General features: G+C 33.8%; 1 protein-coding gene and 1 long non-coding RNA gene across 4 annotated transcripts; one reads left to right on the top strand and one right to left on the bottom strand.

Annotated features, from left to right (window-relative positions):
* Positions 1 to 257: 257 nt before the first annotated feature.
* LOC128201984 (uncharacterized) lies at positions 258 to 5,919 on the top strand. Of its 3 annotated transcripts, XR_008253546.1 has the most exons (4): positions 258 to 366; positions 652 to 791; positions 5,024 to 5,153; positions 5,501 to 5,919. It is a non-coding gene; the product is annotated as an uncharacterized LOC128201984 (long non-coding RNA). The 3 variants fall into 3 exon arrangements; XR_008253545.1 differs by lacking the exons at positions 258 to 366; positions 652 to 791 and adding an exon at positions 3,393 to 4,004; XR_008253544.1 differs by lacking the exons at positions 258 to 366; positions 652 to 791 and adding an exon at positions 3,403 to 3,892.
* A 2,154-nt stretch (positions 5,920 to 8,073) lies between these two features.
* Positions 8,074 to 16,285, bottom strand: LOC113519865 (dihydrolipoyllysine-residue succinyltransferase component of 2-oxoglutarate dehydrogenase complex, mitochondrial-like). Its single transcript, XM_052900523.1, has 10 exons — positions 16,153 to 16,285; positions 15,230 to 15,312; positions 14,135 to 14,272; positions 13,535 to 13,697; positions 12,508 to 12,690; positions 11,871 to 12,031; positions 10,170 to 10,328; positions 9,707 to 9,840; positions 8,807 to 8,964; positions 8,074 to 8,487 (listed from the first exon to the last, which is right to left on the bottom strand). The coding sequence occupies exons 1-10, from the start codon at positions 16,177 to 16,179 to the stop codon at positions 8,353 to 8,355; spliced, it is 1,341 nt and encodes a 446-aa protein (XP_052756483.1). The 5' UTR covers positions 16,180 to 16,285; the 3' UTR covers positions 8,074 to 8,352.
* Between the last annotated feature and the right edge of the window lie 291 nt (positions 16,286 to 16,576).

Raw genomic sequence — 16,576 nt, 5'->3', positions numbered from 1 at the left:
AGAAATAAAAGAAAATGATATAATTTTAGAGAATCAATATTATAAATATTTATTTAATTTGAAAAATACATTGAGGATAACTATTTAGTATTTTTATTTACTGTGACAATATGAACTACAGATTAAAGATAGCGTTTATCTGCATAATATGTACAGAATACTATTTGTTAAATAATATTTGTTCTTTAAAAATGTTAAATGATACCATTTGTAGCCGAGAGATGGCGGTCAAACGTATTTTAGTTTCATCATCTAAATAATTGTTTTCATCTTAATTATAGTCTTTTTTTGGGATGATAATAAATGGTAACTCCGCCTGCGCTAACGGTATACACTGGTGGGGTACCTACCAGTGAGAGATGATAGGTGAGAATTAAAAGATAGCTTAGTTAGCCCATCGTGATGAATACATTTGGAATTCAACATTATATAGTCTTTATTTGTTGCAACTTTACATTTTTGTTTAAATTGTGTTTTATGATATGAAATAAAATATATATTATGTAATTATGATAATGCTTAAGAAATTTAGTGGCGTTATGTTACGTTATTATATAATTTTATTATAAATAGCTGATCTGAACTAACGCCAGAATGTGACGTTCAAAATAATGCCTTCGTACCTACTCTTAATTTTTTTTTTTTTTTTAGTACGTTTGTTCCGTTTGGAACAGGCTAAGGTCGGAGACCATGCTGCCTAGTCTTCAAAAAGATAATTTGTCTGGAATTTTATTTTTCTAATGTCGCTTCAATTATTGTCATAATCTTCAATATTTCATTTGTCAAATCCGGTAAGTACATTTTCATAAATATCTTTTCTTGAGTTTTCTTAAACCAGTGGATTTATCAAATTAAAAATAAATAATTATAAAAAATCATTGTCTTGCAATTCAATAAAAGTATTCTTATAGCTCCTTGAATGTTGTAGTAATATAAGTGAAAATAGCTTTGAAACAAGAAGGAAATCTTAAGAGAAGCGGGATTGAGTGCGGGATATTTTCGGGTTTTTTGAAGATAATCCTAAGTTCGTCAAACATAATGTGTCTTTGAATGACAAATTCAGAGCAATCAAAAAAAAGGTGATGTAGAGATTGGGCTGTATTTGAGTTACACCATGTGCATGATGGGGAAGCGATCATGCCCATTCGGTGCAGGTGTTCGTTGAAATGTCCGTGGCCGATTCGTAATCTACAAATATTGGTGTAAAATTTTCTGTTTGTGTCCTTTCCTTTGCAGAACCACGGTTTTCCAATACGCCAATTAATTTTGCGGTACCATTTGCCTTTAGTCTGTAATATTTGAGTCCAATGCTCCTCCCATTTAGTTGTAACGATTTTATGTATTCCAATACTACAATCTGAGTAACAAAGGGGTAAATCTTGAACACGAGCAGCACTTGAATTAATAATTTTAGCCAAAGTGTCTACTTGTTCATTCCCAAACACTCCAATATGTGAAGGGGTCCAGATGAAGATAATATCTTTTCCATATATAGTACAGAGATGATAATATTTATTACGAATTTCTTGAATTAAGTAGTTTGATGATGAAATGAATGTGTTATTTTTTAATGCCATAAGAACACTCATACTATCTGTAATTATAATCCATTTCGAATATAGTACCTGTTTTTCTATGTATTCTAATGCTAAAAATATAGCTTTTGCTTCTGCTGTGTAAATACTAGCCAAAGTTGAAATTTTATAACCGTGACCAAATCTATTTGACAAATCGTAAAAAGCCACTGAAGTGCTAAGTGCATTTTTGGAACCATCTGTATATATCTGCCTGTAGTCAATAAATTCTGATAAAGTCTCATACATATCGTGCTTTTCTTTTATGTCTTTACGTATAACAATTTTGATTTTACAGAACTTACTCTCATAAAGGCCATTATAACAAGGAAGTATCTTACTACTATAGATGTTATATTCATCTCGTAAATTCAAATCATTGACAATAGTTTTATTCAAAAACATAGAAATGGGGCAATTTAATAATTTGAGTATGAGTGGGTTATTGGAAACTGAAAAAACTTTGAAGAGAAATTTGAGTTTTAGGTATTCGAAACGAAGAAGGATAGGAGGCAAATTACATTCTACTTGCATTGAGATAATTGGAGAAGTATACATAGCACCTAAAATAAGTCTTAAATTCATATTTTGAATTTTTTCGAGTTTTTCTACTAATTTATGTTCTGAGGCATAACAAAAGAAAGCGTAATCAAAATTACTTCTAACAAGAGATTTGTAAAGTAAAAGGATAATTTTAGGATCAGCTCCCCAGTTACGACCAATTACAGATCTTATTATATTAGTGGCTCTTAAAGCACGATCTACTAAGCAATCAACGTATAGATCCCATTTTAAATTTTGATGAAAAATTACCCCCAGAAATTTAACGCTACAGTCTGTTGGAAGAGTTTGATTATTATATATAATATTCATTAATGGAACATATTTATGAACTTGATGAAAAACAACTACTTTACTTTTGGTTAAACTAATATCGAGGGAAAGAAGAGAAAAATATTTCTCAAGTCTTTTTAATGACTCATTTAACACTAATTGCATATCAATAATATTCTTTCCTTTTATATAAATTAATAAATCATCGGCAAATTGCAAGTTGTTCACACTGTTTCCTAAAACTAAATTAAGTTTATAGATATATAAAATATATAGTAGCGGGCTTAAAATACCACCTTGACATACTCCTTTAGAGCTTAACCTAGGTCCTATTAATTTACTATTTACTTTAACATACACTTCTCTATTACTAAGAAAATTATAAATCCATTCGATAAGTTTCATTGGAAGAAATGAGGATAGAATCGAAGATAGAACTGTTAAATTTACATTGTTAAAAGCTCCTACGACATCTAAAAAAACAGATAGAACATATTCATCGTTATTCAAAGCAGTACTAAGGTCGACATAGAAGTTCGCTAAACTTTCGCGCGCTGAATATCCACGGCGAAAACCAAATTGATTCGATGGTAATATACTATTACTTTCAATAAAGAACTCTAAACGCTGTTTAATTAATTGTTCGAATAATTTGCCTGCACAGGACGTCAATGTTATAGGTCTATAGGAGTCGAAATTTGTAGGATCTTTACCGGGTTTAATTACTGGAATCAAACAATCCATTTTCCATTCTGGTGGGATAATACAGTCCTTCCATAAATCGTTAAAAATTTGTAAGAGTTTAGTAAGGTTTATTTTATTCAGCAATCGAAACATATTGTATGTTAAGCGATCAAGGCCACTAGCTGTATCTTTTCTAGATTTTACTGCACTGGATATTTCATCAATTGAGAATGGGTCAGTGAGAAATTTTGGGCATGAATTAACAGAATTAAACTGTTTGTCATCAAAAGGTGAGTGTACAAAATCAGGAGTATATTTGCGTAAAAAATCATTGACCCATGATATATCTTTAAAATGATTTTGACGATGTTTTGAATTTAGTTTTCTCATATTTTGCCAAACAGTGGAAATTGGTGTTAATCTATTAAATTTGGAACAAAATTCCTGCCACCCCTGTTGTCTTACTTGCTTAATTACTAACTTTTTAACAGCTTGAACTCTTTTAAAATTTATGTAATTATCGAGAGTTGGATTTTGTTTAAACCTAAGGTAAGCCGCTTTACTATCATTGACAGCTGTCGCACACCTGTTATTCCACCAAGGTACTGCAATATGTTTGTGCCTCTTTGAAGTATTTGCACCGCTATTTGATAAGTTCCTACGTGGAACGGAACGTTCCACAGCTGTCAAAATAATTTTACAGAACCTATTGTAATTGTTTAAGGGTTCATTGACATCATACTCGAAATCCAAAAGTAATCGATTAACAGTTTCAGAATAAAGATCCCAATTAACGAGACGTAGGTTTATACGATTTAACAAAAGTTTATTAACTTCATCTATAGGAGCATGTTGTTCACCTGACGGAGTTGATGAAGAGTTCTTTGTGTTTATTTTAGTAAAAGTCGGCAGGTGATAACTTCCTAACGGATCATCATGAACCGACCACTCGCATTTTAATGATATGGATGGGGATACCATAGTTAAATCAAGGCCATTGGGTCTCCAAATATGAGAGCCAACAGTAGTAACTTGCTTATCATTTAATAGTACCAAATTACATTCATCTAAACAATCAAGAATGTCTTTACCTCTTGTATTAGTGGAGGTACAACCCCACATAGTATGATGTGCATTTAAATCTCCAGATATGATAGTGGGTTTAGGAAGAGACTCCAAAAAGAACTTAAATTTGGCTTTAGTAAAACTAGGTGTACTATTGGTAGGACAGTAAATACTGGCAACTGAATACCAAGAATTATTAACTTCAATACTAATAGCTATAGTTTGCAAAGAATTGTCGAAAAAAGAGTGAAGTTTTTTATATCTAATACTATTATGTATAATAATCGCTACTCCATTGTGGTTATTACCACAATCATTTCGTTCTATACAATAATCTTTAATTTTTAATTTGTAATGTGGTTTTAGCCAAGTTTCTGAGATGAGAGCAATGTGAATATGATGTTCATTTAAAAATTGTGTAAAAATAAGTCGATTGCTCAGTAGGCTCTGAGCGTTCCACTGTATGATAGTTAATTGGTCTCGATTGAATTTTGTGAAATAGGTGTATTACCAAAAGTATCATATAACACATTCAAAACACTTTTAGTGTTAATAGATGTGTTCTTTGTGTTATGTAGTGAAATAAGTTTGATTATGCTTTCTATTAAAAGTGATAAACTCTTGTTATCAGAATTTAGAATTGAAATTAGGTCTACATTTTTTTTAGGTTTGTTACCCAGTTTAGGAAATATTTCAGTGCTAAGTATATCTCCAAAAGAAGCAAGTCTGAATTTAGATCTATTTTCAGCAATTTTCTTTTGTTTAACAGGGCATTGCGGTGATACACTTGTGTGATTTCCATTGCAGTGTACACAAATTTTTCCATTCCAGTTGTACAAGTTTTATAATTATGCTCACCTTTGCAGATGCTGCAACGCTCAGAATTCTTACAGAATTTAGCTAAATGTCCATACCTCAAGCACCGGTAGCATTGTTTAACTGGTGGTATATATGGAGTGACATTGTGGCGCCAACCTCCAATATCCAGATATTCAGGTAATACAGATGCAGCAAAAGTAATTGTCACGGTTAGAGTTGGCTGTAACACATATCCATGAGTCAAGGTATTTTTTCTTAAAATTCTTTTAATAGCAATAATTTTCTTAGAACTCGATATCATAGTATATATTTTTTTATTAGATATATTTGTAGGTACATTTCTAATAACGCCTGTAACTTCTGTTGAAGAAGCAGGAATACTGGCCTTAAAATGGTAGTCATTTAAAAAAGTTTTATTATTTAAAAAAGCATTGGCTAAGTCTGGCTTTTGAAAGTATACTCCGATTTTGAATTTATTTATAGATCTAAGATAAGTTACCCCTTTATTAAAACGTTTTAAACAGGAGGAGAGTGAGAGCAAGTCTCTGGATCCAATGGTTTTCTGACTATCTGAGGATTCTACAAAGACAACAAATTCTGTCCCAGGGGATTCCTCGGGATATCTTCTAATATAATCTGTGACGTAGTAAGGTTTATACTTATCGGCCTTATCAATTTCAGATTCTGAGTCAGTAGAAGTATCTTCCGAATATATATCCTTGTCATTACAAGGTTCATGGTCTACATCACCTGAATCGTCATCTTTTTTTTTCCTTTTCCTACAACTGCGCTTCCCCATGAATGCTAATTATATTACTGTCACTGAATTTAGTGAAAATATAATATTTTATTCAATAATAAGAATTGATAGAGATAGTTTTTATAAATTAATAAAAAAAATTTAAAAAACCCGCTTGTTCTTATTCGAGTTTCCCGCCTTTTTTCCCTACTCTTAATCTCATAAATTAATCACAATTATTTTTTTTTTATTTTTGTTACATTATTTCTATATTTTATTCAACATGAAGTGTTGTCGTAATAAAAATTAAAATGGCGCTGAAATTTTTACTTCTAATTACCGATAATATAATAATAAGTTCGGTTCATTATTTATATATATCTAATATATCGTAATTTAAGATCGTTATTTTAAAATAGTGGATAGGCCTAGACAGAAAAAGAACAAAAGAATTATTCAAGTAAACTTGAATTAGTACATTACTGCAGCGGCCAGCAACTGAGTCAATGATGGACGAACGTGCAAATATGTGAGTCCATCAATGCCTAGTTGTGGCCAAGGCTTGTATAGTACTTTTCTCAAACAATGCGCGGAAATCAAAAACACAATTTTACTTTTTAAGTTCAATAACGAATAACGAACAATAATAATTTTTCAGGCGCCATAATGTTTGTTTTTTTTTTTCAATAAACAGCTTTCTATTTGTAAGCCAGTTCGAAATTTAAATAATACCTTTTATTAGTTACCTCCTTGGAAGCCATGTTTCAAAGAAAAAGGTCATTCGATTTTTAAATTACAGGACAGATATGAGTTTACATAGTAATTTATCTGGCCGCAAAACACGACAGATATGGATTTTCATATAAATTTTATAAATTTATGAATTTGTGTGAATACAAATTACTAAGTGGTAGATTTAGTGCTAAAATTTAGTGCTAGAGAAGCGTTAAGAACTTAGATTGATTAACATAAAATTTTATGATCTGACAAAAAATTTTGGTAGGTACTTAATAAATAAAATATAAAAGTATTTACAAAATCATTTTTATTTCTATAAGTATTTGTATAATATAAATATATTTATACATAACGTAATAAAAATGAGGTTTTTGTTATATTAACAATATAAAAGTGAGTGTTTTTGTATTATTTTTTTTTACAACACAGGGGGCAAACGAGCATGCGGCTCACCTGATGGTAAGTGACTACCGCCGCCTATGGTCACCCACAACACCTACGGCATTGCAGGTGTGTTGCCGGCTTTTTAAAAAGGAATATGCTCTTTTCTTGAAGGTTATGTTGTCGTATCGGTTCGGAAATACTGCTGCTGGAAGTTGATTCCAAAGAGTGGTTGTGCGTGGGAGAAAGTGCCTTGAAAAACGCACGGTGGAGGACCGCCACTCGTCCAGATGGTTGGGATGAAATTTTAGTTTATGGCGGGTTGTACGATGGTGAAAATCTGCAGCAGGTATCAATCCGAACAATTCTTCAGAGCACTCCCCATGATAAATTCGGTAGAAGATGCACAAAGATGCAACATCTCTACGCAGTTTCAGTGGGTCGAGTCGGACAGTAAGACGCCGATCGTCAACAATTCGAGCTGCTCGACTTTGAATGTATATGTAATATATTGTATGTGTAATATATGTATGTGTAATAGGTGTGTACAGGCAGATAGGGTATTGCTTGTAAAGAGTCAATATAGTAATGTTGTAATAAGTTAGTGACATAGTTTTTTAAAATTTACATAAAATATGAAGTAGCTACATAGAACATTGTAGTTGTATTGAGAATGTCCGGATCCTTGGTAAAACGTAGGTATAGTCTAAACAATTTAATGGGTTTTAATAAATAGAGTTGTACATGCATTGATAAATGGTATATCTTTAAAACCGATGTCATTCAGGTCTATAGGCGACGGTTACCCTTTTCCATCAGGTGAGCAGTCAGCTTGTTTGCTAATCCATGTTGGACAAAAAAAAATCCTTAACACATATTTTGTGACTTTCATCAAGTCAGTTTACCTTTTTTCGTAGATAGATAAGTACTGGAATGTTATTTGAAATTTAACTAAGTAAATGTCAATATCCAAACGCATATCTTACAGTCGAAGGACATACATGTCTGTAAAATGTAGGGGATATTTATTAGAGATAGTTTTATCACCATAGAGTGATACCATAAAATTGGTGATATATATTCGCTTTTTAAATATTTTATTGTTCAATAATAATTATTGTGGATCATTTTTTTTGGAAGTTATCTATGACGATTTTACTCACGTTTTATAATCGGGGATGCTCGATTAGACAAACAGAATTACATTATATGTATGTAGTTAGCCTTGCAGCTAAACAGAATGTTGGTTGAGCTAACGAGAGCTTCTAAAGAGTTCGATACTAGTCGAGCATCCTCGAATTTAAAACGTAAGTATACCGACATAAACAATTACAATACTGTAACTACGTCTCAAAGACACTGACTGAAGTGATTGTCTAAATATCCTATTATTGCACTAGTTTTTTCTACATCAAACTTAATATAAGTTTTGTATAAAATTTTATTTTAAAATCACAATTGTGAATTCGATCTTTCGATCGACTCTCTTCGAAATATCACTGTTTATGTGTGTTAAAATTATACACCAGCCAGAATTGACGTTGGGTCCTCTACGCCTGATTTGATTTTCTTCAAGAAGAATACCGCTTCACGGCCGTCGATCAGTCTGTGGTCGTAGGACAGCGCAAGATACATCATTGGCCTGATCTCCACCTGAAAGTAACGTGTCCACACCATAATAATCAATATCACCTATATGTTTCGTGCCCACCTCAGAATTCATAACCATAAATTTTGAGGTGGGCATAATTGTAGGGTTGTTAACTAATTACCCTAGTAATCGGAGGCTATATAATCTTGGAAATAATCGTTTTTAGCGATTAGGCCATCCATTGCTTTTTCATTGTAATCTCATTTGTATTTTTTTTTTTGTGTTTACAATAAGTTTACTACTACAATTTTTTGGAGGGAATAATAAAAATTACCCTATATTATATTTATCTATCATAAATGTAATAATAAATTTATTAACCTTGCCCTGAATTGCAACCGGTCTTTGGAATATGGCGTGCATTCCCAAAATGGCGGATTGTGGCAGATTGATGATGGGCATCGACAGGAGTGAGCCGAACACTCCGCCATTGCTGATTGTGAAGGTGCCACCTTGCATATCCGCTAGTGTCAATTTACCTGCGTAATTGTGAAAAAAATAATTTGACATTTTGCTCGACAAAAACAAAGATTTTAGGATTTTGATTGTGACGAAATTAGTATGGGACCTACATGGGAGTAAAACTCAATCGATTGCAAAATAATCGTGTAATAGTTTAAAACAATTTATCTATTTACAATCACAGATATAAATACAAAAATATGACGTTCAAACAGAGTCATATTTTTTACGTGTACGTTACGTAACATGTTCGAAATTCCTCCTCCTTAGAGTTGCTTAAAATAGATTTAGCGTGTAGATAGTATTTATATTATACATTTGTTGTGGCAATGCATAATTGCGATAAAAATAAATAAATATAAAATAGACAAATTCACGCCGAAAAACTTTCTATAAACTAGTTTGGAATTTAAGTCTAGATGTAAAATGTTAAGAAGATACATATTGTTAAAGCGTCAGTTTAACGGGCTTCTTTTTAGTCAAAGTGGGTTTCTAGTTTGTTCACCATTTCACGTCACATTAAATTGTCCATAGAAGTGTGTTCATAGAAGAGTGCACAAATGATTTTATTTATCTTATTCAATAAAGTTTGCGATTAAGAAGATTGGATATTTACAGCTGAATAAATTTGGATAAAAAATTGTGATGCACTGTGATAACTTCTTTGACTATTTTTTACCCTATTCTGGCGGTTTAATTGGGAATTTCAGGTTTGAATAACACATGTATGTTTAAAATCTTTATGATTCAGACTCTCACCACTTCTCGCCTTCTCGGCCAGCATATTCAATGCTAGTTCTATTCGCGGATAGTCCATAGATTCAACGTTCCTCACCACGGGAACTACGAGTCCTCTAGGAGTCGCTACTGCTACTGATATGTCCACATAATCTCTATTAACATAATTTATTAGATATTAAATGGTGCTATGGTTAAAAATATACCCACTATAATGATTATTACAATTTTTTAATGGATGATATTTTTTTTTATTTTTAAGACCTTGGATCCGAATCCAGGGCTGGCATTTGATCTCTCGTTCAGAGATGAAAATTTTTATTATACATTTATTTTAACTCAATAAACAACTATGCCAAGTCCCTGGTTTATTACAATTTTTCGATATTTGCTTTATGTTTCAGCTAGTTCATTTTGCTATTATGCTATTGCATATAAGTTATGAGATATTTATTATGAGAAGGATAGTTAATATTGTATTTACCTATAAATGATATCATCTCCAATGATAACCGCATTAATCACGGGTTGGTCCATCAACGCATTGGCAGCCGCTTTCAGGAACGGAGACATAAACGACAACTTTACTCCATATTTCTTCGTGAACACGTCCAAATTGGCCTTACGGAAAGCCATTAGTTTTCTAAAAAAAATTGTAGTCTTATAAGAAATAGTTCGAAACAAGACATGAAAAGACACAACCCTTCCTGTATTTAGTTAAACAAATGATTCGTTAAAAAAAATGGTGGAAGCAAAAATATTACAGGGAGACTTTGTAAAAATAGTTCGCATAGGAACTTGTCTCTTACACCTACTTGTGTTTCTATCATTAAACAGCTGTGCTTGCATAGATGCCTTATAGAGTAGGTAGCTTATATCCAAAATACGAAGGCATATCACCTTCGTTTTTACCAGAGGGAGACTTTGTACAAAAGTCGATTGCTTGGGTACCTCTGTCCCATTCGTGTTTCAACCGTGAAGCAGTTTTTTTTTTTGATGGGTGAAAATGGAATGGTAACTCCGCCTGCGCTAACGGGATACGCTGGCGGAGCACCAGTGAAGGGTGATAGATGAGAATGAAAAGCCAGGCCAGTTAGCCCATTATGATAAATTTATCAGGAATTAACCATGATAGTTTTCAGGGGGAATCACGAGGAGGTCGACCTGGTTGGGTATATTGCTAGCAATGGGATTTTTAGTCTTCATTACTAACAATCCCTTTCCCCCCTACCGTGAAGCAGTTGTGTTTGCACGGCTGTGTTTCGGTTTGAACGGTGGGATATGGCGTGAATTTACTGGGTACAGAGGAATAACACCTGAGTCCTTAGGAATGGCAACGCATAGGGGGGTATCATGGGCGAAACAGTATACTCTGTTATGTCCATGGTACTGCTCATGTCTATAGGCGACGGTTACCACTTTCCATCAGGTGGGTCGTCAGCTTGTTTGCCATTCTAAGTTGTATAAAAAAAATATTATTATTTCAGTCTGTATCTATCCACTCCTAAAGATAGACCCTTCGTTAATACTTTCATCATGTGAGCTCCATCGCTTTTTGCATCAATCCATACGAAATTAGTAATCAGAAATGATAACGAATTACTAACTGCATTATACGTATCACAGTGTATTCTGAGATGTGCATGAACTTAGTCAAGGCACTAAAGTACTTACTTTTTACCACTTTTCATTAGGTGGATCGTTAGTTACATTGTTATTTCAAGTTATATTGCAATTTAAAAGAAGAAAAAACAAAGTTAATTAAGGCGAATACTCCGACCTTGATTTTAGGCATACACAATGCATGTTTTTTTTTTTACGATACTTTAAATGGCTACCAAGCTGACGACCCATTGGATGAAACGTGAAAATACATAATGAACTGTGAAGCTAAATTAACATAATTTAGGAATAACATATAAAATGAGAGAGGAGGGGTTATTAGTAATCTAGCTTATATAGGGTTATAAGGAGTCTAGCTTCCTCATTGCTCTTGTAAATCATGTTTAATTCCAGGTGAATTCGTCATGATGGACAAATTGACCTAACTTTTCATTCCTATCAAACATTTTTCACTGATGCCCTTCCAGCGTATACCGTTAACAAAGGCGGGGTTGCCGTTATTAAATATTATAAATACATAAAATGCCCATAATTCGGATATTTGGGACCATAAAGTACTTACGTCATATCGCATTCGTTGAAAGTGGTCAGCATGGCTGTGGTGTTCTGAGCTTCCTTCAATCTCTCCGATATACGTTTCCGCATCTTGTTCATAGGTACAGGGTGCTCAGTGCGCGTGCCAGAGATTGTCTTCGTTGGATCACCGATTTTTTGTGCAGCAAGCTACAAATGTGAATATAATTTAAAAATAAAGCTTCGAAATAAAAACGGCGATTTTAATAAAAAAAACCTCATTAATATGGGATTACCATGGAAGTAGTTTCAACTGTCCATAGCTAGACATAAGTCTGTCTTATAAGGAGAGTTTTGCCAGTAGTGGTCACGCTTGACAGGCGAGTTGGCAACCGCAGTTAGGTTTTAGAGATGTTTTAACAGGAAATGAAGGGTGGCCTCTTCTATGCCCAGATCACACGGAGAAACAATAATTAACCACGATGATTTTTAGGGGAACCGAGTTTCGTTATAGTTCCCTTTTCTGTCAGTCCCTCTCCCCCATAAATGGAACTGGTTTTTTTTAAATAACCCCGCCTGCGTTTACAGTATACGCTGGCGGAGCACCAGTAAGGGATAATAGGTGAGAATGAAATGTCAGGTCAGCGAGGAGAGAGGAGGTCATACAACAAGATACAACTATTTACCGTCGGTCCAGTGGGCTTTTTAGCAGCGGTCTTGACAGCAACTGGTGTGGATTTAGCGGTAGGAGCAGCTTTGGCAGCGGTAACCGCGGGGGCAGGGGCAGGAGCTGGGGCGGCCACAGCCTTCGGGACTGCTGCTGGAGCTGCTGCGAGGGCCGCCGCTGGTGCCGCACCTGTTATATTCACCTAATAGATTTGGAGGTAAAAAGAAAATAGACTTTTAATAAGTACTTTTAAAGAGACATCTCTGTCATATCATTGGTTTGAGGGTTCCTTTTATGGATGAAAATGGAATAGTAACCTGCACTAATAGTTTATACTGGAGGACACCAGTACACCATAGCTATTGTATAAGATGTTTAATCATCATATCAGCCATTAACTTTTCTCTCTCTCTCTTTTCTTTACCTCCACTGCTGAACACAGGCCTCCTCCAGGTTCTGCAGGGTTTTCCTAGTAATTGTCACGCTTGGCAACCGTGTTGGTAACCGCAAAAGGAAACAATAAAAAAAAGATAAACGAGGCATGAATGATGAGGATGAAGTCAGGTAACCGATTAGCTAGTTGTGACACAACTATTAGAAATTAATCATGGTGAGGTTTAGGCAGACGCAATGATATAAGAAGCAACGAAACTGCTCAAACTTCATTATTGATAATCTTGTCCTTTTATGTTGAATTAAAAATTAATTCATAAAATAATATTTATGCTAGTGGTCAATCACGTGAGAAGGTTCCAAGTGAGAAATGAAGACATCTGTCTCGATTTCTTATAGGTATAGTCACCGTATACCAATAGCTTAGAACAGGGACGCCGGTTTCTAGAAAACCTCGTGGGAGCTCATGCTCTTTTGATAGCTAGGGATATCATTAGTATTTCAGCCGAAAGACGTACACTGCTTGCTGGACAAGCAAGCGCGACCGCGTTATGGGTACTCTACACCCATCATTTTGGGTGCTGGAATCCTTGAGAACCCACGAAGTCGGCACCCTGGCTCAGAAGCGGTTACCATTCTATTAAAAAATATACCTCAAAAAGAACTTGTTGCGACTTGACCGCTTCCCCATCCTTAACCAGCATCTTGACGATCCTGCCGTTGCCTGGGGACATCACCGGGAGTGCGGTCTTGTCTGTCTCTATTTCCAATACGACCTCGTCCATGGCTACGGCATCTCCCTGTTTTTTAATTAGTCTAGAAAATAAAAAAAAAGTTTCGTTACTTCAAAACGGTGGTAATCAGGCGATGATTACCATATCTAGATGGTTCATTGTTTTTGCTACTAAGTCGTATAAAAAAGTAAATGGTTAAAAGAGTTCATAAGAAAGTACACCAACATCGCAATCATCTGGAAATAAAAAAAAAAAACAATCCAACATTTTTCAATGCTGCTGATTGAGTGCTCTGTAACTGTATAATGTTCTTATTAAGCTGTCACTGAAAATTTAGATTTTAAAGCGTAAATGAAAAATTCCAAAATTTTCAATATTAGATTTTTATATATTGTATTCTATAGTTAACGTTTACGTTCGCACTTTTTAAATCAATCAATTAGTCATTAAAAAATGTTAATTTGTAAACGAACAAGTAAAAGTTATGAATGCTATTATAATATTTAATTTTGGACTCACTTGACATCTCCGGTGGTGACCGAATCTGGGAAAGTGGGCGCCTTCACGCTCTCAACAGCTTGCAGTCGAGTGCTTGTGTGAATGGCGCGTGTCATGAGTAAGTATCGTATCCTTGGAAAATGGTATCGGCGCTCATATCTGTGAATTTTAATTGATTCTGTCAGAAAATCTTTTATAAAAGGAGGTGTTTTTGCAAAAACAGCAAAAAGATTTTGGATTTTATGTAATGAAATTCTTTGTCGCGTTTTATTGTGTGGTCCCGGCAGCCAATGGGCCACCTTTTCCTTTCCATTGGGTGTCGTAAGAGGCGACTAAGTGAACTTAATAATAAATGTAAAAGATATTTATTTGGTTGGTCTTAGCGCCTCAACGTCTTACTTAATCCATAGTGAAGATATTTGATATGTTTCCTATTTATATAATAACTAGTTTTTACCCACGACTTCGTCCGCGTAAATATATTTACTGATTGGGGTAAGAAATAGCTTATATCCATCTCTGTCGCATACAGTACGTGGATGCCAAATTTCACTTTAAGTTTATGTTAAGGCGCTATAAACAAAATCTTTACCACAACAATATTGCGTAAATTGTCAACTTCAGATTTTAGCTACAAATAGAATAGTTTTTTTTTATTAATATTACTAACTGTATCCCACGATAACCATGTAAATCAGTATATATATGTATTTTTTTTTATACAACTTAAAATGGCAAACAAGCTGACGGTCCACCTGATGGAAAGTGGTAACCGTCGCCTATAGACATGAGCAGTACCATGGACATAACAGAGTATACTATTTCACCCATGATACCCTCCATGCGTTGCCATTCCTGAGGACTCAGATGTTTTTCCTCTGTACCCAGTAAATTTACGCCATATCCCGAAACACAGCCATGCAAACACAACTGCTTCACGGTTGAAACACGAGTGGGACAGAGGTACCCAAGCAATCGACTTTTGTACAAAGTCTCCCTCTGTATGTACTAAGTTAGGATGGTACTAGTGTACTAAATTTCATTTAAATCCATTCAGTAGTTTTTGCGTAAAAGAGTAAAACAGGATATAAAATACTGAAATTTATACATAATTACATTATATTTTTGACCGATGTTACTAGACTACGTTTTAGAATGCAGTTCATTGGTGTAGTGGTAAGTGACTTGCTTTGTGAAATCTGAAACAAAAACATTATTGGATATACATATGTCTCTAAAGCTTAATGTGAATTCACTCACACTAAGCTCACTGGATCCAAAGATTGCCGATTAAATAATATATATATTCTTTATTGCACTAAAACATACAGTAACAAAAATAAGTTAATAACAATGTTAGCAAAGGCGAACTTATCTCTAAAAGAGATTTCTTCCAGTCAACCTAATGCAGTGGCATAGGAAGTAGTGAGGAATAATAAGTGTGCTGACTCATTAATATTATAGGTACTGATCTCATATCTAAATTTTATCAAAAAGATTGCGTTACTCTAAGACCCTGAAGTTTTTTTTATAGAGGCTAGTCGAGGTGACGGTAAGTGGTAACTTCTCCACTCCATTTCACCTGATGATAAGTAGGTAATGTCGTCGAAAACATGAAGGCTATCACAGCAAATTATACTGTGTTGACGATCGTCATCTTGACAGTCTACAAAAACATCTCATCACGCCCTGTTTAAAGGCCACAAGATTATAGATAGAAGGAAACACGTACTATTTTTAATCTATTCCATTAAGAGAGATACCATCTATAACATTATACATGTTTGCCTCTGATATCACAGAAAATATGTAAATAGGTGCAGTCAGCCATTTCAAAGTGAAGAAAAAAGATGTGGCATATATTAAAATAATGTACAATATAAATCTAATCCAGTTTCAAAATAATTTATAGTATGTAGTTCCAAGTAAAATTCGTGCTAATACATTTCCGTGAATTATTACTTGATTATACTGTCATACATAATGACGCAGTTTAGTATGATATTCCTCTAATGATAAATCAATAAAATTATACTTACAAATCGTAAGATCTTTCTTCTGATCATTATATTTCAACTGTTATACAAAGTACATTATATAATTAATAAATCATAATAAAAATCTAAACACTTCATGAAGTAAATTTTTGAAGTTCTTTTTTTTTCTACCGTCCAGAATATTTCATGCCAATGACATAATTGATAATAATTAATAAATTATAATGCATACCTACCTTTCGAATCGAAGTGAAATGGAAAAAATAAAATGCATACCTCATCACAAAATGATTTTTTTAACCATAATTTGGAAAATATCTTACGCTTTCAGAATATTAAAACTTAAGCAAGTTTAGAATCATAGATTAAGAATTCTACATTTATTTCTTCATTTTTAAACTCTTAAAACGCTTTCTAATAGTGGTAAGAATTTGTCAGGAGATGGCGCTGCACTAATAGTACAACT

The sequence above is a fragment of the Galleria mellonella genome, unplaced genomic scaffold (genome assembly GCF_026898425.1).
Source record: "Galleria mellonella isolate WM207_F2 unplaced genomic scaffold, CSIRO_AGI_GalMel_v1 utg65, whole genome shotgun sequence".
In the NCBI taxonomy this organism is placed as follows: domain Eukaryota; kingdom Metazoa; phylum Arthropoda; class Insecta; order Lepidoptera; family Pyralidae; genus Galleria; species Galleria mellonella.
The sequence above is the reverse complement of the archived record's forward strand: the minus strand, read 5'-3'. Positions and strand labels throughout refer to the sequence as shown.